General features: G+C 45.4%; 1 protein-coding gene across 1 annotated transcript; it reads left to right on the forward strand.

Annotated features, from left to right (window-relative positions):
• The first annotated feature begins 23,787 nt into the window (after positions 1 to 23,787).
• LOC125554507 (uncharacterized) lies at positions 23,788 to 25,056 on the forward strand. The gene is made up of 2 exons (XM_048718046.1): positions 23,788 to 24,189; positions 24,385 to 25,056. The coding sequence occupies exons 1-2, from the start codon at positions 23,788 to 23,790 to the stop codon at positions 25,054 to 25,056; spliced, it is 1,074 nt and encodes a 357-aa protein (XP_048574003.1).
• Positions 25,057 to 27,758: the final 2,702 nt, after the last annotated feature.

The raw sequence follows: 27,758 nt of genomic DNA on the forward strand, positions 1-27,758 counted from the left end.
TATGTGGATGACATAGTGGTAAAGTCCACGAAAGAGGAAACCTTGGTAACAGATCTGAAGGAGACCTTTGATAACCTCCGGGTCTACAAAATGATGCTTAACCCGGCCAAGTGTGTCTTTGGAGTCCCAGCTGGCAAGCTCTTGGGTTTTTTGGAGTCCAACCGAGGTATTGAAGCTAACCTGGAGAAAATTAAGGCAATCGCATCCCTGGCCAAACCAACATGCATCAATGACGTTCAACGGCTGGCGGGTCGTGTTACTGCTTTGAGCCGGTTCATAAGCCGGTTAGGTGAGAAGGCGATGCCTTTGTATCAGATGATGAAGAAAACAAATGATTTCGTTTGGAGCGATGCTGCGAACTCATCCTCAATCCAATGGTCAAGCTAAGAGAGCAAATCAGGAAATCTTAAAAGGTCTCAAACCCCGGCTTATGGTTCCCTTGCAGTGAACGCTGGGTTGTTGGGTAGAGGAATTACCCTCGGTGCTGTGGAGTATCAACACCACTCCTAACAGGTCTACAGGTTATACACCTTTCTTCATGGTTTATGGAGCAGAAGCAGTGTTGCCTAGTGACATCCGTCATGACTCGCCCCGTGTGGCAGCTTATGTTGAAGCTAATAACGAGCAAGCCAGACAGGATGCACTTGACTTGTTGGATGAGGAAAGAGACTTAGCAGCGGCTCGATCAGCAATTTATCAAAATGACCTGCGCCGTTATCACAGCTGCCGGGTTAAGTCCAGAACTTTTCAAGAAGGTGACCTGGTGCTCTGGCTCATCCAGGATCTGTCAGATGCACACAAGCTATCCCCGCCTTGGGAAGGACCCTTTGTGGTTAGCAAGAACTTAAACAACAGGTCGTATTACCGCATTGACGTTCGAGAGCACAAAGACTCACATAAGTCAGAGGAGGAGACCCGCCGGCCGTGGAACATTGCTCAACTTCGGCCATACTACACCTGAGCCACCGACTCTCATCATGTACATACTTTGACGTTGTATATACTATGATAAGTAATAAAGCAAGACCTCGGTCTTTTTTCCTTTCAAAGATTACATATCTTTACTATTTTTTATTTTAATATGACTATTAAGGAGTTGATCATATCTGAATCAAGTCTAACCTTTTTGGTCTGGCTTATGATCGTATTCGAATCTAGCTATAAACTATCATGGTCACTTGGGGGCTTCCTGTTCAAACATAGGTCGTATTCGAACCAAAGAGAACATAGCTGCCGTAACCCTCTTGATTGGCTCAAAAGCCAAACTCACTAGGGGGCTTCTTGATCGTATTCGAATCAAAGCTTAACCCCTTTTGGGTCCAACTTGGATCGTATTCGAATCAGGGTCGTTAAAAACCTCTCAAGCTCATTTCGGGGCTTCCTGTTCAAACATAGGTCGTATTCGAACCAAAGAGACATAGCTATCGGTACCCTCTTGATCGGCGCAACGCCAAAGCCACTAGGGGCTATATGGTCATATTCGAATCTTAGCTTAACCCCTTTGATCCGGTTTACTGATCGTATTCGAATCAGAAACCCCCAGCCTTTAACTACAAGGTTAATTTATATTGGTTACCAACTGTTATTTGTTTTATTTGTCTTATTGGTCTTTTCTTGTCTCAATTTTAAACTAGTTAGCACTGTCTTTTCACCGGCTTAACTATTTGACAATAAGCCGCCAAGGCATTACAGTCATCAGTCGTACCGAAGCATTGACTTCTCACAAAGATTGGTTCATCAACCTCATCACCCGGATCGCATAAACCGATGGTCCAGAGGTAAAAAATATAGTTATGATTGTTATTTAAGAACAATTGCTTTCTATATTAATCAAGGTTTGTTTCCACCTTGGTTATTTTTCGCAACTGTTTTTCTATTTCATCTACTATGATAAAGTATTGGTTATACACCGGGTGTTCTGACCCGTTCGGTGTTAAACTGCCAAGCAAGTTTTTCTTTTCGCTATAGGAACAGAGTTGAAATATCGCAAAAATAACCATGAATGTGACGCATATAATGACATCAAGAAGCAAGGAGTCACACACGGCATCTTGTGCGCGATGGCATAAGCAAAATATGCAGCTGTTTTCAAAGCTAAGTCTATTACAAGGCTGTTAAAAAGCCCACAAAGATGGTTCTCACTCCTCCCTTGCTGGTTCACTTCTTTCTGTTAATTGGAAGCCGGGGTTGGACCAGTCAAAGCCGTTCACGGTGATGAATTCTGATTCTTCATCAATCAAGCCGGCTGGATCAACATCTGGAGCAAATGTATGTTGATGAACCGGTGGGATAAGGTCGGTCACCTTGTAGGAGGGAGTCGCCATCTTCTTATTTTCCAAATCAAAACCCGGCTGGTATTTATCGATATTTGTTTCATCTCCGAGAATGGTGGCCTGAGGTCGCACCTCCCTCACGCAAGCAACAAAGTCATCCTGTTCAAACCGAGACCCGTCTTCCTTCATCGTGGGGTACCCTCTGGCTACATCCGCCGGGTCTAGATCTGGCACCCAAGCCTTGGAGCGGCCCAGGGCAGTCAAAGCTCCGTCTCTGGCACATGATCGCTTGACTTCTTGGAACCTGGTGGGTAAGATTGACAGCTTTTTCAAGACATCACCGAGCCGGTTGGGTCCTTGATTGGCAGGAGAGATAGCGGCAAGTGCCCGTTGTGCGCCAATGTACAAATGCTCCACTAAGGTATAGACCGCCTTCAGTTTATTCACGTTGTCTTGGCTCAGATTCTTGCTTCGCGGGCCTGCACATATTTTGTACACAAAGGGTCAACTAGCGGTTTATATTCCGGGTCAGCAGAAGGTACAAAAGATCAGTACAGATGACGTACCAAAGATGGCGGAAACCATCTGAGACACCCGGTCCTTAAATCCGGTCAGCTCCGTAGTAACCTCTTCAAGAGCTGCCTCAGCTTTTTCGGTGCGTTGTGTCAGCAGCATTTTCTCTTCAGCCCAGGTTTTCTTCTTGGCAGTCAAGCAACTGGTTCTCAATTTCTCCGTCTCAGCGAGACTTAATTGCAGTTTGGAGTCAGCAGACTTGATTTCTGCCTCCTGATCCGCCAGCCGGGTCTTCGCATCAGTTAATTGCGAACTCAGTTCGGATAAGGCATTCTATAAAACATACACAGGTGTGTCAAGGTTTCAATTAAAATTCAAGAGTCAAGATTCAAGTCTCAAGTACTTTGCACTGCAAAACCACTTGACACTTGGGGGCTAATGTATGCCAAAACAATTTCTTATGACTCTAATATAATTCAAGTCCCAAGTACTTTACAAAGTAACAACACTTGGCACTTGGGGGCTAACGTATGATATTCGGCAAGTATCTCAAGGTTAAGCCGGATTACAATATTTTTTGAGTTCGGCACAAGACAGTTATGAAAGTACCGGCTCATTTATGGTCAAGTGAACTGGCCCTTGGGGACTACCGGTGAAGTTTATTATATTTTATTGGTCTCCAGAAATATCTAAAGGTAATTCTTTAGCCTATATCATAAGTCTACAGATCACTCAAGGTTTTATCATAATCTGAAGACTTGGGGGCTGGAAGAATATAAGTAAGCCGGAAGAGCATACCTCATACTTCAGCTGCAACTGCTTGACCATTTCGATTTCTGAGTCACGGCTGGAGTGCACATGGCTGAGATAGCTGGACAATATGTCGTTGGCATTTAGATGGCTATAATGAGAAATGTCAAAACACACTTTTTGTCTCTCCAAAGCCTCTTGTTTAGCCGTGTGACGAGCCAACACGGTGGGATTCCCCAGCTCAACAAAGCGGCTTCCAGTGATCAGAACGTCCTGGGCAGACGGCGATGGCGGATTGACTGAGCTGGATGGACCAGTAGCAGAAGGATTAACGATAGTATCGTCAGCTGATGGCTCAGGAGGATCTACTTCAGCATTGGCAGCCGGGTCTTCTGGTGCTTCAGTTAATGGAGGAGAAGATGGCATAGCCGATTCGGGTGCAAGGACTGGTAGGTCTTCCGCCGGCTTAGTCACCTTGGCCTTCTTGGACTTGTCTTGGCCACTAAGAAAGATATTATGAAACAGTTGGTATAAAAAAGCAGTTTGAAAAACACGGAGGAAAGATGATTGATACGTCTCCAACGTATCTATAATTTTGATTGCTCCATGCTATATTATCTACTGTTTTGGACTATATTGGGCTTTATTTTCCACTTTTATATTATTTTTGGGACTAATTTATTAACCGGAGGCCCAGCCCAGAATTGCTGTTTCTTGCCTATTTCAGTGTTTCAAAGAAACGGAATATCAAACGGAGTCCAAACGGAATAAACCTTCCTAGAACGTGATTTTCTTCCCGAATATGACCCAGGAGACTTGGACCCTACGCCAAGGAAGCTTCGAGGTGGGCACAAGGTAGGGGGGCGCGCCCTATACCCCCAGGCGCGCCCCCACCCTCGTGGGCCCACCTAAGCTCCACCGACGTACTTCTTCCTCCTATATATACCTACGTACCCCCAAACGAACAGAGAGGGAGCCAAAAACCTAATTCCACCACTGCAACTTTCTGTATCCACGAGATCCCATCTTGGGGCCTGTTTCGGAGCTCCGCCGGAGAGGGCCGTCATCACGGAGGGCTTCTACATCATCATAGCCTCTCCGATGAAGTGTGAGTAGTTTACCTCATACCTTCGGGTCCATAGTTAGTAGCTAGATGGCTTCTTCTCTCTTTTTGGATCTCAATACAAAGTTCTCCCCCTCTCTTGTGGAGATCTATTCGATGTAATCTTCTTCTTTTTGCGGTGTGTTTGTTGAGAACAATGAATTGTGGGTTTATGATCAAGTCTATCTATGAATAATATTTGAATCTTCTCTGAATTCTTTTATGTATGATTGGTTATCTTTGCAAGTCTCTTCGAATTATCCATTTGGTTTGGCCAACTAGATTGGTAGTTCTTGCCATGGGAGAAGTGCTTAGCTTTGGGTTCGATCTTGTGGTGTCCTTTCCCAGTGACAGAAGGGGCAGCAAGGCACATATTGCATCGTTGCCATCGAGGATAAGAAGATGGGGTTTATTTCATATTGCATGAATTTATCTCTCCACATCATGTCATCTCGCTTAAAGCGTTACTCTGTTCTTAACTTAATACTCTAGATGCATGCTGGATAGTGGTCGATGAGTGGAGTAATAGTAGTAGATGCAGAATTGTTTCGGTCTACTTGTCACGGACGTGATGCCTATATACATGATCATGCCTAGATATTCTCATAACTATGCTCAATTCTGTCAATTGCTCAACACTAATTTGTTCACCCACCGTAGAATACTTATGCTCTTGAGAGAAGCCACTAGTGAAACCTATGGCCCCCAGGTCTATTCTCATCATATCAATCTCCATCACTTTAATCTTGCTTTGCTTTTTTACTTTGCCTTTTACTTTTCACTTTGCATTTCTATACCAAAAATACCAAAAATATTATATCTATCAGATCTCACTCTCGTAAGTGACCTTGAAGGGATTGACAGCCCCTAATCGCGTTGGTTGCGAGTAGCTATCGTTTTGTGCAGGTACGAGGGACTTGAGCGTGGTCTCCTACTGGATTGATACCTTGGTTCTCAAAAACTGAGGGAAATACTTACGCTACTCTGCTGCATCATCCTTTCCTCTTCGGGGAAATCCAACGCAAGCTCAAGAGGTAGCAAGAAGAATTTCTAGCGCCGTTGCCGGGGAGTCTACGCAAAAAGTCAACATACCAAGTACCCATCACAATCCCTATCTCTCGCATTACATTATTTTCCATTTGCCTCTCGTTTTTCTCTCCCCCACTTCACCCTTGCCGTTTTATTCGCCCTCTCTTTCTCAACCTCCTCCTCCTTCTCTTGCTCCGTTTGCCTTTTTCTCGCTTGCCTTGTCGTCATGGCTAGTCCTCTTTCTGCTCCTTTGTCCCCCGAGTTTGAAGTCCTTCACTTCAAACAAAAGCAAGGAGAAAACTTAAAGGATGCTTGGTTTAGAATGATGGAATCTTATCGTAAATGCACCCTAGAAGTAAATTTCAGAATTTTGCTTCGCAACTTTTATGTTGGGCTTAATATGTCTCATAGACAACTTTTGGATTGTGTTGCCAAAGGCAATTTTATTGAAATTGATCCCAGTATCGCGCATGAAATTATAGAAGGTATAGTAGGAACTTTACCTCAACAAAAGGGGCCCCATCATACCCAAGAGGAAACGCAAGTTTTTGAGAAAATTTGCGAAGTAACTAAGATTTTACAAAAATCTCTTGAACCTCAAGAGCGTTAGCAGAAATCTTCACCGCATGAATATGTTGATTACTCTTTGCAATAAGCGATTGGATTCTTTAGATCTCAAGATCTCTGAATATGAAGGGAAACATAAGGAACCTCCCAGATTTGAGCATAACATCGCTAAAAGAATTAAGAATCAATATGACAATACCTAGATCTATCCTCGCTTTTATGCCTAGCTAGGGGCGTTAAACGATAGCGCTTGTTGGGAGGCAACCCAATTTTATTTTTCCTTGCTTTTTGCTCCTGTTTAGTAATAAATAATTTATTTAGCCTCTGTTTTGGTTGTGTTTTTTGTGTTTAATTAGTGTTTGTGCCAAGTAGAACCGTTGGGAAGACTTGGGGAAAGTCTTGTTGAACTTGCTGTAAAAAACAGAAACTTTAGCGCTCACGAGAACTGCTGTCATTTTTATTTGGAAAGTGCTATTTAGTTAATTCGTTTTGAAGATGATTAATAGATAAATTCCTCACGTCCAGAAATTTATTTTAGAATTTTTGGGGTTCCAGAAGTTTGCGTTAGTTACAGATTACTACAGACTGTTCTGTTTTTGACAGATTCTGTTTTTCGTGTGTTGTTTGCTTATTTTGATGAATCTATGGTTAGTAAAATAGTTTATAATCCATAGAGAAGTTGGAATACAGTAGGTTTAACACCAATATAAATAAAGAATGAGTTCGTTACAGTACCTTGAAGTGGTCTTTTGTTTTCTTTCTCTAACGGAGCTCACGAGATTTCTATTGAGTTTTGCGTTGTGAAGTTTTCAAGTTTTGGGTGAATTCTTGTGATGGATTATGGAACAAGGAGTGACAAGAGCCTAAGCTTGGGGATGCCCATGGCACCCCCAAGATAATCCAAGGACAACAAAAAGTCAAAGGTTGGGGATGCCCCGGAAGGCATCCCCTCTTTCGTTTACTTCCATCGGTAATTTACTTGGAGCTATATTTTTATTCACCAACATGATATGTGTTTTGCTTGGAGCGTCTTGTATGATTGGAGTCTTTACTTTTTAATTTACCACAATCATCCTTGCTCTACACACCTTTTGAGAGAGACATACATGAATTAGAATTTGATGGAATACTCTATGTGCTTCACTTATATCTTTTGAGCGTTGTAATTTTGCTCTATGTGCTTCACTTAGATATTTTAGAGCACGGTGGTGGATTTGTATTAAAGAAACTATTGATATCTCATGCTTCACTTAAATTATTTTGAGAGTCTTAATAGCATGGTAATTTTCTTAATAATAACATGCTTGGTATTCAAGATTTGTGAAACTTTCTTTTGAGTGTGTTGAATACTAAGAAAAGTTGGATGCTTGATAATTGTTTTGAGATATGGACATAGTAATATCAAAGTCATGCTAGTAGAGTAATTGTGAATTTGAGAAGTGCTTGAGTCAAAGTTTGCAAGTCCCGTAGCATGCACGTATGGTAAACGTTATGCAACAAATTTGAAACATGAGGTGTTATTTGATTGTCCTTCTTATGAGTGGCGGTCGGGGACGAGAGATGGTCTTTTCCTACCAATCTATCCCCCTAGGAGCATGCGCGTAATACTTTGGTTTTTGATGGCTTGTAGATTTTTGCAATAAGTATATGAGTTCTTTATGACTAATGTTGAGTCCATGGATTATACGCACTCTCACCCTTCCATCATTGCTAGCCTCTACGGTACCGTGCATTGCCCTTTCTCACATCGAGAGTTGGCGCAAACTTCGCCGGTGCATCCAAACCCCGTGATATGATACGCTGTCACACATAAACCTCCTTATATCTTCCTCAAAACAGCCACCATACCTACCTATTATGGCATTTCCATAGCCATTTCGAGATATATTGCCATGCAACTTTCCACCATCCAGTTTATCATGACACATTCATCATTGTCATATTGCTTAGCATGATCATGTAGTTGACATAGTATTTGTGGCAAAGCCACCGTTCATAATTTTTTCATACTTGTCACTCTTGATTCATTGCATATCCCGGTACACCGCCGGAGGCATCCATATAGAGTCATACTTTGTTCTAGTATCGAGTTGTAATCATTGAGTTGTAAATAAATAGAAGTGTGATGATCATCATTCAATAGAGCATTGTCCCAAAAAAGGGAGAAAGGCCAAAGAAAAAAAAGAAGGCCCCCCAAAAAGGAGAAAATAAATAAAAAGGGGCAATGCTACTATCCTTTTTTCCACACTTGTGCTTCAAAGTAGCACCATGTTCTTCATAGAGAGAGTCTCTTGAGTTATCACTTTCATATACTAGTGGGAATTTTCATTATAGAACTTGGCTTGTATATTCCAACAATGGGCCTCCTCAAGTGCCCTAGGTCTTCGTGAGCAAGCAAGTTGGATGCACACCCACTTAGTTTCTTTTGTTGAGCTTTCATACATTTATAGCTCTAGTGCATCCGTTGCATGGCAATCCCTACTCCTTGCATTAACATAAATCGATGGGCATCTCCATAGCCCATTGATTAGCCTCGTTGATGTGAGACTTTCTCCTTTTTGTCTTCTCCACATAACCCCCATCATTATATTCTATTCAACCCATAGTGCTATATCCATGGCTCACGCTCATGTATTGCGTGAAAGTTTATGAGTTTGAAATTATTAAGGTATGAAACAATTGCTTGGCTTGTCATTGGGGTTGTGCATGATAAGGTTCGTCGTTTCGAAGCACCACGTGATGATCGGGTGTGATAGATTCTAACGTTCGAATACAACGGGTGTAAGCCAGATTTACACACACAATACACTTAGGTTGACTTGACGAGCCTAGCATGTACAGACATGGCCTCGGAACACGGAAGACCGAAAGGTCGAGCATAAGTCGTATAGAAGATACGATCAACATGAAGATGTTCACCGATGTTGACTAGTCCGTCTCACGTGATGATCGGACACGGCCTAGTTGAATCGGATCATGTTTCACTTAGATGACTAGAGGGATGTCTATCTGAGTGGGAGTTCATTAAATAATTTGATTAGATGAACTCAATTATCATGAACGTAGTCTAAATTGTCTTCGCAAATATGTTGTAGATAAATAGCTCACGTTGTAGCTCCCTGTTTCAATACGTTCCTAGAGAAAGATTAAGTTAAAAGATATTGTAAGCAATGATGCGGACTAGGTCCATAGTCCGAGGAGTGTCCTCACTGCTACACAGAAGGCTTATGTCTTTGATGCACCGCTCGATGTGCAAACCCCTACAACGTCGTCTGTGGATGTTGTGAACACCTGACATACACGTCCTGATGACTACTTGATAGTTTAGTGCACCATACTTTACGGCTTAGAATCGGGATTCCAATGACGTTTTAAACGCCATAGAACAGATGAGATGTTCCAAGAGCTGAAATTGGGATTTCAGGCTCATGCCCGTGTTGAGAGGTGTGAGACCTCTGACAAGTTCTTTAGCCAACAAGATGGAGGAGAATAGCTCATCTAGTGAGCATGTGCTCAGAATGTCTGGGTGCTACAATCACTTAAATCAAGTAGGAGTTAAACTTCTGGATAAGATAGTGATTGATAGAGTTCTCTAGCCACTATCACTAAGCTACTAGATCTTCGTGATGAACTATGACATGCAAGGGATGGAGTAGATCCCGGAGCTGTTCGCAGTGCTTAAGACCGCAAAAGGTAGAAATCAAGAAGGAGCATCAAGTGTTGATGGTTTAACAAGACCACTGGTTTCAAGAAGGGCAAGGGCTAGAAGGGAAACTTCATGGATGGCAAACCAGTTGCCGCTCAAGTGAAGGAACCCAAGGTTGAAGCCAAACCTGAGACTAAGTGCTTCTATTGTAAAGGGAACGGTCACTGGTAGCGGAATTACCCCAAATGCATGGTAGATAAGAAGGCTGGCAACTTCAACAAAATTTATACATGTTATTAATGTGTACCTCACTAGTACTCCTGGTAGCACCTGGGTATTGGATACCGGTTCAGTTACTATTATTGGTGACTTGAAGCAAAAGCTATGGGAAATAGTATGTGGTTACCGAAGGTTGTGCGGAGTCCCGGATGAGATCCCGGACATGACGAGGAGCTCCGGAATGGTCCGGAGGTGAAGATCGGTATATTGGATGAAGGGTATTGGAGTCCGGAATTGTTCCGGGGGTACCAGGTGATGACCAGCGTGTCCGAAAGGGGTTTCGGAGGCCCCGGCAAGCGTTGGGGGGCCTTATGGGCCAAGGGGAGAGGGCACATCAGCCCACTAAGGGGCTGAGCGCCACTCCCACCCCATCTCACATAACCAGGAGAGGTGGGGGCGCCACCCCTAGGGCAGCCGCCCCTCCCGGCTTGGGGGGCAAGTTTCCTAGGGGGTGGGAGCGCCCAAACCCATCTAGGGTTTCCCCTGTGGCCGCCGCCCCTCCCCTAGGGAACCCTAGGGCGCCTCCCCCTCCTCCCTTCCCCCTATATATAGTGAGGGAGAGAGAGGGCAGCCACACCCTTCCGCTGGCGCAGCCCTCTTCCTCCTCCAACACCTCATCCTCCTCCGTAGTGCTTGGCGAAGCCCTGCCGGAGAACCACGAGCTCCATCACCAGCACGCCATCGTGCTGTCGGAGTTTTCCCTCAACTTCTCCTCTCACCTTGCTGGATCAAGAAGGAGGAGACGTCTCCCAACCGTACGTGTGTTGAACGCGGTGGTGTCGCCGTTCGACGCTAGGATCATCGGTGATTTGGATCACGACGAGTACGACTCCATCAACCCCGTTCACTTGAACGCTTCCGCTTAGCGATCTACAAGGGTATGTTGATGCACTCTCCTTCCCCTCGTTGCTAGATTACTCCATAGATTGATCTTGGTGATGCGTAGAAAATTTTGAATTTCTGCTACGATCCCCAACAGTGGCATCATGAGCTAGGTCTATGCGTAGTTTCTATGCACGAGTAGAACACAAAGCAGTTGTGGGCATCGATATTGTCAATTTACTTGCCGTTACTAGTCTTATCTTGATTCGGCGGCATTGTGGGATGAAGCGGCCCGGACCGACATTACACGTACTCTTACGTGAGACTGGTTCCACCGATTGACATGCACTAGTTGCATAAGGTGGCTAGCGGGTGACTGTCTCTCCCACTTTAGTCGGATCGGATTCGATGAAAAGGGTCCTTATGAAGGGTAAATAGAAATTGGCATATCACGTTGTGGTTTTGGCGTAGGTAAGAAACGTTCTTGCTAGAAACCTATAGCAGCCACGTAAAAACTTGCAACAACAATTAGAGGACGTCTAACTTGTTTTTGCAGCATATGCCTTGTGATGTGATATGGCCAAAAGGATGTGATGTATGAGATTGATCATGTTCTTGTAAAAGGAATCACGACTTTCATGTCGATGAGTATGACAACCGGCAGGAGCCATAGGAGTTGTCTGAATTTATTTATGACCTGCGTGTCAACATAAACGTCATGTAATTACTTTACTTTATTGCTAAAGCGTTAGCCATAGTAGTAGAAGTAATAGATGACGAGACAACCTCAAGAAGACACGATGATGGAGATCATGGTGTCATGCCGGAGACAACGATGATCATGGAGCCCCGAAGATGGAGATCGAAAGGAGCAAAATGATATTGGCCGTATCATGTCACTATTTGATTGCATGTGATGTTTATCATGTTTTACATCTTATTTGCTTAGAATGAAGGTGGCTTAAATGAGATGATCCCTCACTAAAATTTCATGAAAAGTGTTCCCCCTAACTGTGCACCGTTGCGAAGGTTCATCGTTTCGAAGCACCACGTGATGATTGGGTGTGATAGATTCGAATGTTCGAATACAATGGGTGTAAGCCAGATTTACACACGCAATACACTTAGGTTGACTTGACGAGCCTAGCATGTACAGACATGGCCTCGGAACACAGAAGACCGAAAGGTCGAGCATGAGTCGTATAGAAGATACGATCAACATGAAGATGTTCACCGATGTTGACTAGTCCGTCTCACGTGATGATCGGACACGGCCTAGTTGACTCGGATCATGTTTCACTTAGATGACTAGAGGGATGTCTATCTGAGTGGGAGTTCATTAAATAATTTGATTAGATGAAGTCAATTATCATGAACATAGTCTAAATTGTCTTCGCAAATATGTTGTAGATAAATAGCTCACGTTGTAGCTCCCTGTTTCAATACGTTCCTAGAGAAAGATTAAGTTAAAAGATATTGTAAGCAATGATGCAGACTAGGTCCATAGTCCGAGGAGTGTCCTCACTCCTACACATAAGGCTTACGTCTTTGATGCACCGCTCGATGTGCAAACCCCTACAACGTCGTCTGTGGATGTTGTGAACACCTGACAGACAGGTCCTGATGACTACTTGATATTTTAGTGCACCATACTTTATGGCTTAGAATCGGGATCCCAATGACGTTTTAAACGCCATAGAACATATGAGATGTTCCAAGAGCTGAAATTGGGATTTCAGGCTCATGCCCGTGTTGAGAGGTGTGAGACCTCTGACAAGTTCTTTAGCCAACAAGATGGAGGAGAATAGCTCAGCTAGTGAGCATGTGCTCAGAATGTCTGGGTGCTACAATCACTTAAATCAAGTAGGAGTTAAACTTCTGGATAAGATAGTGATTGATAGACTTCTCTAGCCACTACCACTAAGCTACTAGATCTTCGTGATGAACTATGACATGCAAGGGATGGAGTAGATCCCGGAGCTGTTCACAGTGCTTAAGACCGCAAAAGGTAGAAATCAAGAAGGAGCATCAAGTGTTGATGGTTTAACAAGACCACTGGCTTCAAGAAGGGCAAGGGCTAGAAGGGAAACTTCATGGATGGCAAACCAGTTGCCGCTCAAGTGAAGGAACCCAAGGTTGAAGCCAAACCCGAGACTAAGTGCTTCTATTGTAAAGGGAACGGTCACTGGTAGCGAAATTACCCCAAATGCATGGTAGATAAGAAGGCTGGCAACTTCAACAAAATTTATACGTATTATTAATGTGTACCTCACTAGTACTCCTGGTAGCACCTGGGTATTGGATACCGGTTTAGTTACTATTATTGGTGACTTGAAGCAAAAGCTATGGACTAAACGGAGACTGGCTGAGGGCGAGGTGATGATGTGTGTTGGAAGTGTTTCCAAAGTTGATGAGATCACCATCGCATGCTCCATCTGCCTTCGGGATTAGTATTGAACCCAGATAAATGTTATCAGGTGTCTACGTTGAGCATGAATATGATTAGATCATGTTCATTGCAATACAGTCATTCATTTAAGTTAGAGAATAATGGTTATTCTGTTTACATGAATGATACATTTCATGGTCATGCACCTTATGTGAATGGTTCATTGAATCTCGGTCGTGGTGATACACATGTTCACGCCAAAAGATGTAGAGTTAATAATGATAGTACCACTTTCTTGTGGCACTGCCGCTTAGGTCATATTGACGTAAGATGCATGAAGAAACTCCATATCGATGGATGTTTGGAGTCACTTGATTTTGAATCGCTTGACACATGCGAGCCATGCCTCATGGGCAGGATGACTAAGACCCCGTTTTCAGGTACAATGAAACGGGCAAGTGACTTGTTGGAAATCATACATGCAGATGTGTGTGATCCAATGAGAATTGAAGCGTGCGGTGGATATAGCTATTTTCTCATCTTCACTGACGATTTGAGTAGATATAGGTATATTTACTTAATGAAGCACAAGTCTGAAACGTTTGAAAAGTTCAAGCGATTTCAGAGTGAAGTTAAGAATCATCATAACAAAAAGATCATGTTCCTACGATCTGATCAAAAGGGGATTTTCTGAGTTATGAGTTTGGCAATCACTTAAGACATTGTGGAATTGTTTCACAGTTGAAGCCACCTGGAACACCACAGGGTAATGGTGTGTCCGAACGTCATAAACGAACCTTATGAGATATGGTGCGATCTATGATGTCTCTTACCGATCTACCGTTTTCATTTTGAGGTTATGTGTTAGAGACAACTGCATTCACTTTAGATAGGACACCATCTAAGTCCGTTGAGATGACGTCGTAAGAATATGGTTTGGCAAGAAACCAAAGTTGTCATTTCTTAATGTTTGGGGCTGCGATGCTTAAGGCTTCAGCTGGAGAAGCTCGAACCCAAAGCGGACAAACACATCTTCATAGGATACCCAAGGGTGACAGTTGGGTATACCTTCTATCTCAGATTCGAGGGCAAATTGTTTTTCGCTAAGAACGGGTCCTTTCTCGAGAAGGAGTTTCTCTCGAAAGAATTGAGTGGGAGGAAGATAGAACTTGATGAGGTTGTCGAACCTTTACTTCAACCAGAGAGTGACGCAACACAGAAAGATGTTTTCCGTGGCGCCTACCTCTGTTGAATAGGAAGTTAATGATAGTGATCATGAAGCTTCGGATCAAGTTGCTATCGAACCTCGTAGGTCGACAAGGATATGTACTACTCCTAAGTGGTAATCCTGTCTTAGATATCATGTTGTTAGACAACAATGAACCTACGAGCTATGGAGAAGCGATGGTGGGCCCGTATTCCAACAAATGGTTAGAAGCCATGAAATCCGAGATAGGATCCATATATCAGAACAAAGTATGGACTTTGGTGGACTTGCCCGATGATCGGCAAGCCATTGAGATAAATAGGTCTTTAAGAAGAAGACGGACGTGGGCGGTAATGTTACCGTCTATGAAGCTCGACTTGTGGGAAAGAGTCTTTTCACAAGTTCAAGGAGTTGACTACGATGAGAATTTCTCACCCGTAGCGATGCTTAAGTCCGTCAGAATCATGTTAGCATTAGTTGTATTTTTCGATTATGAAATCTTACAGATGGATGTCAAAACAAGTTTTCTTACCAGTTTTCGTAAGAAAAGTTGTATGTGATACAATAAAAGGTTTTGACGATCCTAAGAATGCTAAAAGGTATGCTAGCTCCAGCAATCCTTCTATGGACTAGAGCAGACATCTCGGAATCGGAATATATGTTTTGATGGAGTGATCAAAGCTTTTAGGTTTATACAATGTTTGCTAGAAACTTGTATTTACAAGAAAGTGAGTGGGAGCACTACAACATTTCTGATAAGTATATGTGGATGACATATTGTAGATCCGAAATAATGAAGAATTTCTGGAAAGCATAAACGGTTGTTTGAAGAGTGTTTTTCAAAGGAAGACCTGGATAAAGCTGCTTACAAATTGGGCATCAAGATCTATAGAGATAGATCAAGACGCCTGATGATACTTTCAAAGAACGCACACCTTGACATGTTTTTGAAGGAGTTCAAAATAGATCAGTCAAAGAAGGGGTTCTTGCCTGAGTTGTAAGGTGTGAAGTTGAGTAAGACTCAAAGCTTGACCACGGCAGAAGAAAGAGGAAGGACGAAAGTCGTCCCCTATGCTTTTGTCATAGGCTCTATACGGTATGCCATGCTGAAGTACCGCACCTGATGTGTGCCTTTCCACATGTCTGGCAAGAGGGTACATAGATGATCTAGGAGTAGATCACCGGATAGCGGTCAAAAATTATCCTTAGAGGAATAAGGAAATGTTTCTCGGTTATGGAGGTGATAAAGAGTTCGACGTAAAGAGTTACATCGATGCAAGATTAACACCTATCCGGATAGCTCTGAGTAGAGATATCGGATACGTATAATGGAGCAACAATTTGGAATAGCTCCAAGTGGAACGTGGTAGCAACATCTACGACATGACATGAAGTTTTGCGAAATACATAGGGATCTGAATATGGCAAGACCCGTTGACTACAACCTCTCTCAGAAGCATAACATGATCAAACCCAGAACTCTTTGAGTGTTTATCACATAGTGATGTGAACTAGATCATTGAGTCTAGTAGACTCTTGGATGTTGGTCACATGGCGATGTGACCTGTGAGTGTTAATCACATGGCGATGTGAACTAGATTATTGACTCTAGTGCAAGTGGGAGACTGTTGGAAATATGCCCTAGAGGCAATAATAAATTGGTTATTATTATATTTCCTTGTTCATGATAATTGTTTATTATCCATGCTAGAATTGTATTGATAGGAAACTCAGATACATGTGTGGATACATAGACAACACCATGTCCCTAGTAAGCCTCTAGTTGACTAGCTCGTTGATCAATAAGATGGTTACGGTTTCCTGACCATGGACATTGGATGTCGTTGATAACAGGATCACATCATTAGGAGAATGATGTGATGGACAAGACCCAATCCTAAGCCTAGCACAAGATCGTGTAGTTCGTTTGCTAAAGCTTTTCTAATGTCAAGTATCATTTCCTTAGACCATGAGATTGTTCAACTCCCGGATACCGTAGGAGTGCTTTGGGTGTGCCAAACATCACAACGTAACTGGGTGGCTACAAAGGTACACTAAAGGTATCTCCGAAAGTATCTGTTGGGCTGGCACGAATCGAGACTGGGATTTGTCACTCCGTGTAAACGGAGAGGTATCTCTGGGCCCACTCGGTAGGACATCATCATAATGTGCACAATGTGACCAAGGAGTTGATCACGGGATGATGTGTTACGGAACGAGTAAAGAGACTTGCCGGTAACGAGATTGAACAAAGTATCGGATACCGACGATCGAATCTCGGGCAAGTACAATACCGCTGGACAAAGGGAATTGTATACGGGATTGATTAAATCCTCGACATCGTGGTTCATCCGATGAGATCATCGTGGAACATGTGGGAGCCATCATGGGTATCCAGATTCCGCTGTTGGTTATTGGCCGGAGAGTTGTCTCGGTCATGTCTGCATGGTTCCCGAACCCGTAGGGTCTACACACTTAAGCTTCGGTGACGCTAGAGTTGTTATGGGAAATAGTATGTGGTTACCGAAGGTTGTTCGGAGTCTCGGATGAGATCCCGGACATGACGAGGAGCTCCGGAATGGTCCGGAGGTGAAGATCGGTATATTGGACGAAGGGTATTGGAGTCCGGAATTGTTCCGGGGGTACCAGGTGATGACCAGCGTGTCCGAAAGGGGTTTCGGAGGCCCCGACAAGCGTTGGGGGCCTTATGGGCCAAGGGGAGAGGGCACATCAGCCCACTAAAGGGGCTGAGCGCCCCTCCCACCCCATCTCACGTAACCAGGAGAGGTGGGGGCGCCACCCCTAGGGTAGCCGCCCCTCCCGGCTTGGGGGGCAAGTTTCCTAGGGGGTGGGGGCGCCCAAACTCATCTAGGGTTTCCCCTGTGGCCGCCGCCCCTCCCCTAGGGAACCCTAGGGCACCTCCCCCTCCTCCCCTCCCCCTATATATAGTGAGGGAGAGAGAGGTCAGCCGCACCCTTCCGCTGGCGCAGCCCTCTTCCTCCTCCAACACCTCATCGTCCTCCGTAGTGCTTGGCGAAGCCCTGCCGGAGAACCACGAGCTCCATCACCACCACGCCGTCGTGCTGTAGGAGTTTTCCCTCAACTTCTCCTCTCACCTTGCTGGATCAAGAAGGAGGAGACGTCTCCCAACCGTACGTGTGTTGAACGCGGAGGTGTCGTCCGTTCGGCGCTAGGATCATCTGTGATTTGGATCACGACGAGTACGACTCCATCAACCCCATTCACTTGAACGCTTCCGCTTAGCGATCTACAAGGGTATGTAGATGCACTCTCCTTCCCCTCGTTGCTAGATTACTCCATAGATTGATCTTGGTGATGCGTAGAAAATTTTGAATTTCTGCTACGATCCCCAACACTTTTGTCTTGAATCTTCCTAATATGAATATTCATACCACAATTAAGAAGATTTGCATTGAAATTATGCCAAGTAGCACTCCGCATCAAAAATTCTCTTTTTATCATTTACCTACTCGAGGACGAGCAGGAATTAAGCTTGGGGATGCCTGATACGTCTCCAACGTATCTATAATTTTTGATTGCTCCATGCTATATTATCTACTGTTTTGGACTATATTGGGCTTTATTTTCCACTTTTATATTATTTTTGGGACTAACCTATTAACCGGAGACCCAACCCAGAATTGTTGTTTTTGCCTATTTCACTGTTTCGAAGAAACGGAATATCAAACGGAGTCCAAACGGAATAAACCTTTCTAGAACGTGATTTTCTTCCTAAATATGACCCAGGAGACTTGGACCCTATGCCAAGGAAGCTTCGAGGTGGGCATGAGGTAGGAGGGGCGCCCCCACCCTCGTGGGCCCATCGAAGCTCCACCGACGTACTTCTTCCTCCTATATATACCTACGTACCCCCAAACGAACAGAGAGGGAGCTAAAAACCTAATTCCACCGCCGCAACTTTCTGTATCCACGAGATCCCATCTTGGGGCCTGTTCCGGAGCTCCGCCGGAGAGGGCCGTCATCACGGAGGGCTTCTACATCATCATAGCCTCTCCGATGAAGTGTGAGTAGTTTACCTCGGACCTTCGGGTCCATAGTTAGTAGCTAGATGGCTTCCTCTCTCTTTTTGGATCTCAATACAAAGTTCTCCCCCTCTCTTGTGGAGATCTATTCGATGTAATTTTCTTCTTTTTGCGGTGTGTTTTTTGAGACCGATGAATTGTGGGTTTATGATCAAGTCTATCTATGAATAATATTTGAATCTTCTCTGAATTCTTTTATGTACGATTTGTTATCTTTGCAAGTCTCTTCGAATTATCCATTTGGTTTGGCCAACTAGATTGGTAGTTCTTGCCATGGGAGAAGTGCTTAGCTTTGGGTTCGATCTTGCGGTGTCCTTTCCCAGTGACAGAAGGGGCAGCAAGGCACGTATTGCATTGTTGCCATCAAGGATACAAGATGGGGTTTATTTCAAATTGCATGAATTTATCTCTCTACATCACGTCATCTTGCTTAAAGCGTTACTCTGTTTTTAACTTAATACTCTAGATGCATGCTGGATAGCGGTCGATGAGTGGAGTAATAGTAGTAGATGCAGAATCGTTTCGGTCTACTTGTCACGGGCGTGATGCCTATATACATGATCATGCCTAGATATTCTCATAACTAAGCTCAATTCTGTCAATTGCTCAACAGTAATTTATTCACCCACCGTAGAATACTTATGCTCTTGAGAGAAGCCACTAGTGAAACCTATGGCCCCTGGGTCTATTCTCATCATATCAATCTCCATCACTTTAATCTTGCTTTGCTTTTTTACTTTGACTTTTACTTTTCACTTTGCATCTCTATACCAAAAATACCAAAAATATTATATCTATCAGATCTCACTCTCATAAGTGACCGTGAAGGGATTGCAACCCCTAATCGCGTTGGTTGCGAGTAGCTATCGTTTTGTGCAGGTACGAGGGACTTGAGTGTGGCCTCCTACTAGATTGATACCTTGGTTCTCAAAAACTGAGGGAAATACTTACGCTACTCTGCTGCATCATCCTTTCCTCTTCAGGGAAATCCAACGCAAGCTCAAGAGGTAGCAATGATTTCTTCCTTACCCAGGGGCAGTCTTAAAGGCCGGGAATTGAGTTTGAGATGAGTCGCCAGAAGAGCGAGACACCTCCTGCAAAGATAAAATAAAGTTAGTAATGCAAGGGAGAAGATCCATTAATAGAAAGTAAAGGGCGAAGGAATAAACCTCATTCTGGCGCTTTTGAGGAGTTTATTGAAGAATAGCAGGCGGTTCATCGTCGTTCCGGGCCTGACGGCGGCTCTCATGTTGCTGCTTTTTCAAAAGAAAATGAGGGTCCAGATAAGCCAAAGGGTGTGAAAACCTTACTTTCCGAGTTACGACTCGAAGTTTCTGTCTTGGCAAATGGGCTGAGTCGGAGGAAATAGTTACTCTTCTTCCACGGCGTGACTGGCCCCTGTGTCATCCTGGCAATGATCAGTGTTAATAATATTATTAAAAAGCTGGCCAAGGGAGTCAAGGGCTACCTCCAACTCAGAAGTATCATCGTCAAGCTTCAGCAGGTCTTCAGCGGTGCTCTTCTTCTTCTTTTTAGATCTCCGGGTCATCTTCTTGGCGTTTATGGCGGCGGCTTTCGCTTTCTTGGCAGCTTCATGGTCATATTTGGCTTTCCAGAAATCAGATTTGGCCTATAAACAAGTAAAACAAGATGAAAGGTCAGGCAAGTATTTAAAAACGGCTGAGAAAAATACAAAAGAGAAAGAGATCAGAGGTTCTTTACCTCTGGCGCCGGGTTAAGTCTGCAGAAGGGGTTTAACCCGACTTTACTATAGTCTTCATATTTGCCGTTTACCAGAAGAGTTAACATTGCAACAATATCTTCTTTGGGTAACTGAACGGAGCTGTAACAAAGAGAATCATTCGGACCTCCACCATATTCATACATCAGTTTGGATCGGCGGCTTAGAGGGATGACCCGCCATGAGATCCAGCAACGGGTCAAATCATCCCCGATTAAGCTGTTCCCCAATAAAGCATTAATCCTTTTGATTGATGGAATCAGCTTCTTGCGTTCGGCAGCAGTAAGCTTGTCAGGGAGCGCAAATTTGGAGTCAAGACGCTCGGCGCGATAACCCGACAGTGGCTTCTCATTTGCTGGTGAAGTGTCTTGACAATAGAACCAAGTCTGATTCTAGTCTTTGGGATGACTCGGCAAGACTATGAGGGGGAAGACGGCGCCCTGTCTGCGTGGAATCGAGATGCCTCCAAGTTCCAAGCTAAGGCCATTGGTGCACTCGTTCTGGCGGTTCAGATAAAAATACTCTCTAAAGAGTTCCATAGTTGGTTCTTCTTGAAGGTAAACCTCACAGAGCACTTGGAAGTTGCAGATATTGGATATGGAATTGGGCCCGATATCTTGAGGGCGGAGTTTGAAAAAATGGAGGACTTCTCTGAAGAACTTTGAGCCGGGTGGGGAAAAACCACGGTTCATGTGGTCAGAAAAGACAATGACTTCACCATCTCTTGGATTGGGCCGTTCCTCGTCCGGGTCAGGTGCACGATAAGACATGACATTCTTCCCTGGCAAAAATCCTATGGAGAAGAACTCCTTCAAATTGTCCTCGGTTACTGTTGAGGGAACCCAGTTGCAAACAGCCGGTGCTTTGGACGGCATGATGTTCAAAAGACGAACTAAAAAGAAGGCAACATGCCGGTTCAATTCAATGATAATGGTATAGGGGAGTAATGGCGGCTTAAGTAAGGGCTAATGTCATATAAGGAAACGTAAGTCGGCGCAATAAGCCGCCATGACTACAGATATTTGAGAAAGCAGATTCGGCTAAGTGTTGAGACAAACAAGTTTCCTAATTGCTCGATATTATTCCAGATCAAATGGCTATTCAAAATAGAAAAATGCTGGACCTAAAAATCTTGCACAGATGAGTTTGTGAGTTCTAATGAGGCCTTTATATGGGAAAAGGGATCTGTCAGTGTCAAGAGCAGGTACGAAAAACAACTACCACACAAGCATATATCTCTTTGGGGATCAAGAAGAGGCTGCAGTTGAAGAACTACGGAGAAACTGCGAAGAACATGCAAAGACCTAGAAAACCGTAATGCAGATCTGAGGAGCAAGAAGGGAAATACTTACAGCCACAGATCTTCCGCGGAAGGTCACCGCCATTTTCTGGACTCAAATCCGGTCGATGCAGCGGCCGAGGTCGGCGGAGGTGAAGGGCTCTCTGACGGTGACGGAGCTTGAGCAGCAGCGGAGGTCGCGAGAGGAGGAAGACGAAGAAGAGAGAATGGGAAAGACCGGGGCGTGCCCATTTATAAGGAGAAAAGTGAACAGGCGGGCGCGAAAAATGAGGAAGACCCATATAATGATTATCCAACCAAACGTGTGCCTCGATTCTCGGAAAGTATTAAAGATGAAGATCCATTGAGAAGATGACGTCATGATAGTTTTTTGTGTTTTCAAGAGACGACGTCACGGCGGGTTACAAAAATTTCTACGAAGAGAAGAAGATGGATTTTTTCTAAGTATTAAAGATTGACAAAGAACAAAGTTCAAAGTCAACCTGGGGCCTAATGTTGGGGATATAGCTATCAGTTATGACCTGCCCAGGAGGGGCCGGGTCAGTCCCAATGACGGGTCACAAAGGAATCCCAGAAAACAGTTAAGGCGATAGTTTATTAAAGCTTATAGAAGGTCTAAGCCCAGAGGCGGCTTAAGGCCCAATATTGTAAACCGCCGTATGTAAGGAAAGACTTGTAAGACAAGGCATGTAAAATAAGTGACCGAGCCGGACACGCTTTATGAGCCGACCGGGACTCTGTAGGCCACCGGGCGTCAACCCGTGTATATAAGGGGACGACCCGGTGGCGGCTTAGGGCAAGAAAGAAGAGATCGATAACCAAGCCGGCGAACTAGCCTCTTGGTGATCGAAAACCCAGCAATATCAACACAACTAGACGTAGGCTTTTACCTTCATCATAAGGGGTCGAACTAGTATGAAACCTCTCGTGTCCTTTGTCCCGATTAACCCCTTTAAGCTTCCTAGTTGCGATGGCCCTACGACTAAGTCCTTTTGCTAGGACATCTGCCATGATAATTCCACGACAGGAACCAATATGAGCATCCAGGTTCCACTATTGGTTATTGACTGGAGATGAGTCTCGGTCATGTCTACATAATTCTTGAACCCGTAGGGTCCGCACGCTTAATGTTCGGTGAAGATCGGTATTATGAGTTTATATGTTTTGATGTACCGAAGGTAGTTCAGAGTCCCAGATTTGATCACGGACATGACAGGGAGTCTTGAAATGGTTGAGACGTAAAGATCGATATATTGGAAGCCTATATTTGGACATCGGAATGGTTCTGAGTGGTTCGGGCATTTTTCTGGAGTACCGGGAGGTTATCGGAACCCCCCAAGGAGTATATGGGCCTTATGGGCCTTAGTGGAATAGAGGAGAGGGAAGGGAAAGGAGGGAGGTGCCCCCCCAAGCCCAATCCGAATTGGGAGGGGGGCCGACCCCCTTTCCTTCCTCCCTGTCTCCTCCTTCCTTCCTCTCCTACTCCTATTTGGAAGGGCTCCTACTTCTACTAGGAAAGGGGGAATCCTACTCTCGAAGGGAGTAGGACTTCCCCAGGGCGCGCCATAGAGAGGGCCAGCCCTCCCCCTCCTCCACTCCTTTATATACGGGGGAGGGGGCACCCCATGGACACACAAGTTGATCATTGATCTTTTAGCCGTGTGCGGTGCCCCCCTCCACCATAATCCACCTCGGTTATGTCATAGCGGTGCTTAGGGGAAGCCCTGTTCCGGTAGCATCATCATCACCGTCATCACGCCGTCGTGCCGAAGAAACTCTCCCTCGAAGCTCTACTAGATCGTGAGTTCGCGGGACGTCACCGAGCTGAACATGTGCAGATCACGGAGGTGCCGTACGTTCGGTACTAGGGATCGGTCGATCGTGAAGAGGTACGACTACATCAACCGCGTTGTAATAACGCTTCCTCTTACGGTCTACGAGGGTACGTAGACAATACTCTCCCCTCTTGTTGCTATGCATCACCATGATCTTGCGTGTGCGTAGGATTTTTTTGAAATTACTGCATTCCCCAACAAGTGGTTAGGCCGTTAAGCTAGGTGTAGGATCGATTTCTCACCGAACGAATCGTTGATGTCGACTAGGTGATGGACGCATGGATGAGGCTGATAATCCAGGCAGCGACACTGATTAGTGTGATTCGGGCATGGGTCATGTTCATGCACCAGAGAGTTGTTCGTCGTGCTGGGAGACCTTTGATCCGCTATGGTCCATTGTTTCCCCGGGAACAGGAGAGGATCCAAAACCTGAACTACATCTACAACTTCAATGACGTCGAGGCTCTGTGGATGGTTCGAATGAAAAGAGCACCATTTGCCAGGCTTGTCGAGACCTTCAGGAGCAGGGGGCTGCTACAAGATAGCATCAACACCAATGTGGAAGAGCAAGTGGCCATGTTCCTCCATGTTGTTGGCCATAACCAGAGGTTCAGGGTCATTCACAACACGTTCAGGAGATCAATGGATACCATCTCTAGGTACTTCAAGCAAGTACTTTATGCTATTGGGGAGCTTAGAGGAGAGATGATCAGGAGACCGTCTGGTCAGACTCCACCCAAGATTCGCGGAAGCCCAAGATGGTATCCATACTTCAAGGTGAGCATTGACAATATACACTTTTCATGGCTTGATATGCTTGTATTGTTCAAGTTGAGCACAAACACAGGCTTGTGATGCCATTTTCAGGATTGCATTGGGGAAATAGATGGTACTCATGTCACTGCCAGAGTTCCTAGGTCACAGTCTGCGACATACAGGGGGAGGAAGCACTACACAAGCCAGAATGTGCTTGCTCCTGTTGACTTTGATCTGAAGTTCACATATGTGTTGGCTGGCTGGGAGGGGTCAGCTCAAGATGCTAACATTCTCACTGACAGCATGAGTCAACCTGATGGGATCAACATCCCCGACAGCAAGTTCTACCTTGGAGATGCTGGCTATGCATGTCGGCCAGGTATTCTTCCACCCTTCAGGAAAACAAGGTACCATCTCAACGAGTTCTCTGGTAGGAACTATCCTAGGACTGCACAGGAGCTGTTTAATCTCAGACACTCCAACCTTCGAGTAACTGTTGAGAGGGCATTTGGATCTCTGAAGAATAGGTTTAAGATCCTGGATCGGAAGCCATTCCACCCATACTCCACTCAGGTTAAGATAGTTCTTGCTTGTTGCATTCTGCACAACTGGATCCTCCAGTGGGGCTTTGATGAACACGTGCCTGAGGAGGAAGATGTCGAGCCTGACGATGTTGTTAGCTCCGGCCATGGTGTGGAGGCATTTGACAATGATGCTTGGAAGAACAAAAGGTTGGAGTGGGCAGAGGTGATGTGGCTTAACAGAGGTCAGTGCAGGATTTGAAGAAGATGGAAGAAGAAGAACAAGCAGCAGCAGCAGTAGTAGCAGAAGCAAAAGCAGTAGCAGAAGCAGCAGTAGAAGCAGAAGAAGAGGAAGAGGTAGATCTGGTAGCAGCAACACCGATGAACTATCCCCTATTTAGCCAATGGCTCTTAATAATTTGATCTGACATTTGATAGTAGTTAGGATGAACTATCATTTTTTTAAATAGATGGCGCTACATGTTCAGATTCTGTGTGGTAAGCTCACCACTAGTTAGAAGTGGTGACAACACCTTATGCAGGTTGCAACCAAACACCATGTCATATGTGCGCTTAATGCAATGCGGGCAACCAAACGCCGGGTCGCAAATGGTTGTCTCATGCAACTAGGGGCATGCAGGCAACCAAACTATGTGCATCTGGTTTTTTTTGGCCCGCGTTCCCTCAAACTGGCTCAATAGAGCCAGGCTCGCTGGGCCAGGCTGGATCAGCAATGTAACCAAACACGCCCTTAAGTATGACGTGTAAAACCCCCGCCCGGACGGCCCTCACAGTCACTGACCAGTTCAAGAAAAAAGTTTCAGTCGGGCGCCACAAACCGGTCATAAACAACCGGCTGACCGGCAACCCCTATATCTAGCCCAAATCTGGAGTGGATATGGGAAGGCCCGAGCGTCGCGCCGGACTGACATGCGGTCCTTCAAGGAAAACATTTCGAAACCCGACGGTCCAAAACTCGTCTCCTCCGAGGGACTGGTGGCGCTGCAAGTCGGCGCTCCGTGCTACCGCGCAAGGCCCCATCTATTTAAGGCGGGCTCGGACACTGAAACACTACCCGTCCATATCCTTCCCTCCCATCCACCGCCACCACTTTCCAATCGTTAACCACCCCCTCATTTTAGTCATGGGCCGCTCACCGTCCTCCCACCATCAAGAAGCCATGCTACCACGCTGGCGAGTCAGGAGCTACCCTTAAATGCCGGGAGCGTCGGCTGCAGCTCCTTGAGCAGATCTGGGCAAGGCGCGAAGCCGGGATCACCATGGGGCTACTGTAACACCCCGGATATGATTTACCCAATATGTACTCCAACTCTTGCCGTTTCCGGCGTTAAGTTATTTTATTTTCTTGGGTACGGGTTTTTGTCTCTGTGTGTTGTTGTCGTGGTCATGCATCTCATATCATGTCATCATGTGCATTGCATTTGCATACGTGTTCATCTCATGCATTCGAGCATTTTCCCCGTTGTCCGTTTTGCATTCCGGCGCTCTGTTCTCCTCTGGTGGTCATTTCTACCTTTCTGTTGTGTGTGGGGATTAAAAATTTCCGCATTGGACTGAGACTTGCCAAGCGGCCTTGGTTTACTACCGGTAGACCGGCTGTCAAGTTTCATACCATTTGGACTTCGTTTGATGCTCCAACGGTTAACCGAGGGACCGAGAAGGCCTCGTGTGTGTTGCAGCCCAACACCTCTCCAAGTTGGCCCAAAACCCACCAAAACCCTCTCCATCATCTAGAGCGTTCGATCACGATTGCGTGGCCAAAAACCGCACCTCATTTGGACTCTCCTAGCTCCCTCTATGCCTATATAAAGACACCCCCGAATTTCCCCTTCTCCTTCCCCCGAAACCCTAGGTTCACTTCGTCCGCAGCCGCCGGACAAAAATCGCCGGGCCGGACATTGTCCGACCCGTGCCGCCGCCGCCACATGGCAAGCCGCCACTCGCCGCCACCTTCTCTCACCGCGCCGGCCCGGGAGGCCCAGGCGAGGCCCCCGTGGCCCGGATCCGCCGCGCCGCCCCGTGCATCGCCCCGCCGCCGCCTTCTCCAGCTCCGGGCACCGAGCCGCCGCGCCTCCGCGCCGTCCGCAGCCCTTGTCGCCGGCCGGAGCAAGCCGGCGCCGCCCGCTCCTCGTACGGCGGCCGGGCCTGCCTCGCCGGCCACCGCCATCGCCACCGCCGCCCCGGGCGTCTTCCCCTCCTTCGGCGTGCCTCCTTCCAACTCCGGCGAGCTCCAAGTCCCCCCGGCGGTCCTTGAAGTTCGTGCATGAACAGTAACTCCAGCGAGATTTGGATCTGGATCTGAGGTCCACCTCGGTTGACTTTTGCCCTGAAACCCTAATTATTTTGCTATGTTCATCGCATCGTAACTTTGCATCCGTAGCTCCGTTTTGGGCATATAGCATATCAAAATGTCCGTCTCAGAGAGCACATCATTTCATCTCACTGCATCATTTTCATTTGAGTTCATCTTGACGCCCGAAATGCTGTTGGAAGAATACTATTTGAGATAATTGTCAGATCTGCTGCTCCAATTAGATATTTGTCATTTTTGCCATGATTATTGTGTGCATGATATGCCCCTGAGCTCTACATGAGTTTTGTTATATGTTTTGCCATCTATCCAGAGGTGCAATCCATGTATTTTTGTGATATGTGTTGTGACTAGCACAAGCTTGCAAAGTGGAGCATTCGTTAATGCTGATTTCAGGTACTTAGCATTTCCACTAAGTCCTTGATCTGTTTATCTCAATATGCCATATGTTCTTGTTGTTTCCTACTGATCCGTGCCTCTTTTGAAGATGATCAGTAAGGATGTTTTGTTAATCTTGTAGTGCTCTTTCCATCCATGTCTTTGTTTGCAATTATGGAGCACCCTAGCTTGAGTCAATCGAGCTCTACTTTTGTCATTTAATGAATCTGGGCAGATTGTCTACTTGTTAGCAA

The sequence above is a fragment of the Triticum urartu genome, chromosome 2A, assembly GCF_056163025.1.
Source record: "Triticum urartu cultivar PI428250 chromosome 2A, HENAU_Tu73, whole genome shotgun sequence".
In the NCBI taxonomy this organism is placed as follows: domain Eukaryota; kingdom Viridiplantae; phylum Streptophyta; class Magnoliopsida; order Poales; family Poaceae; genus Triticum; species Triticum urartu.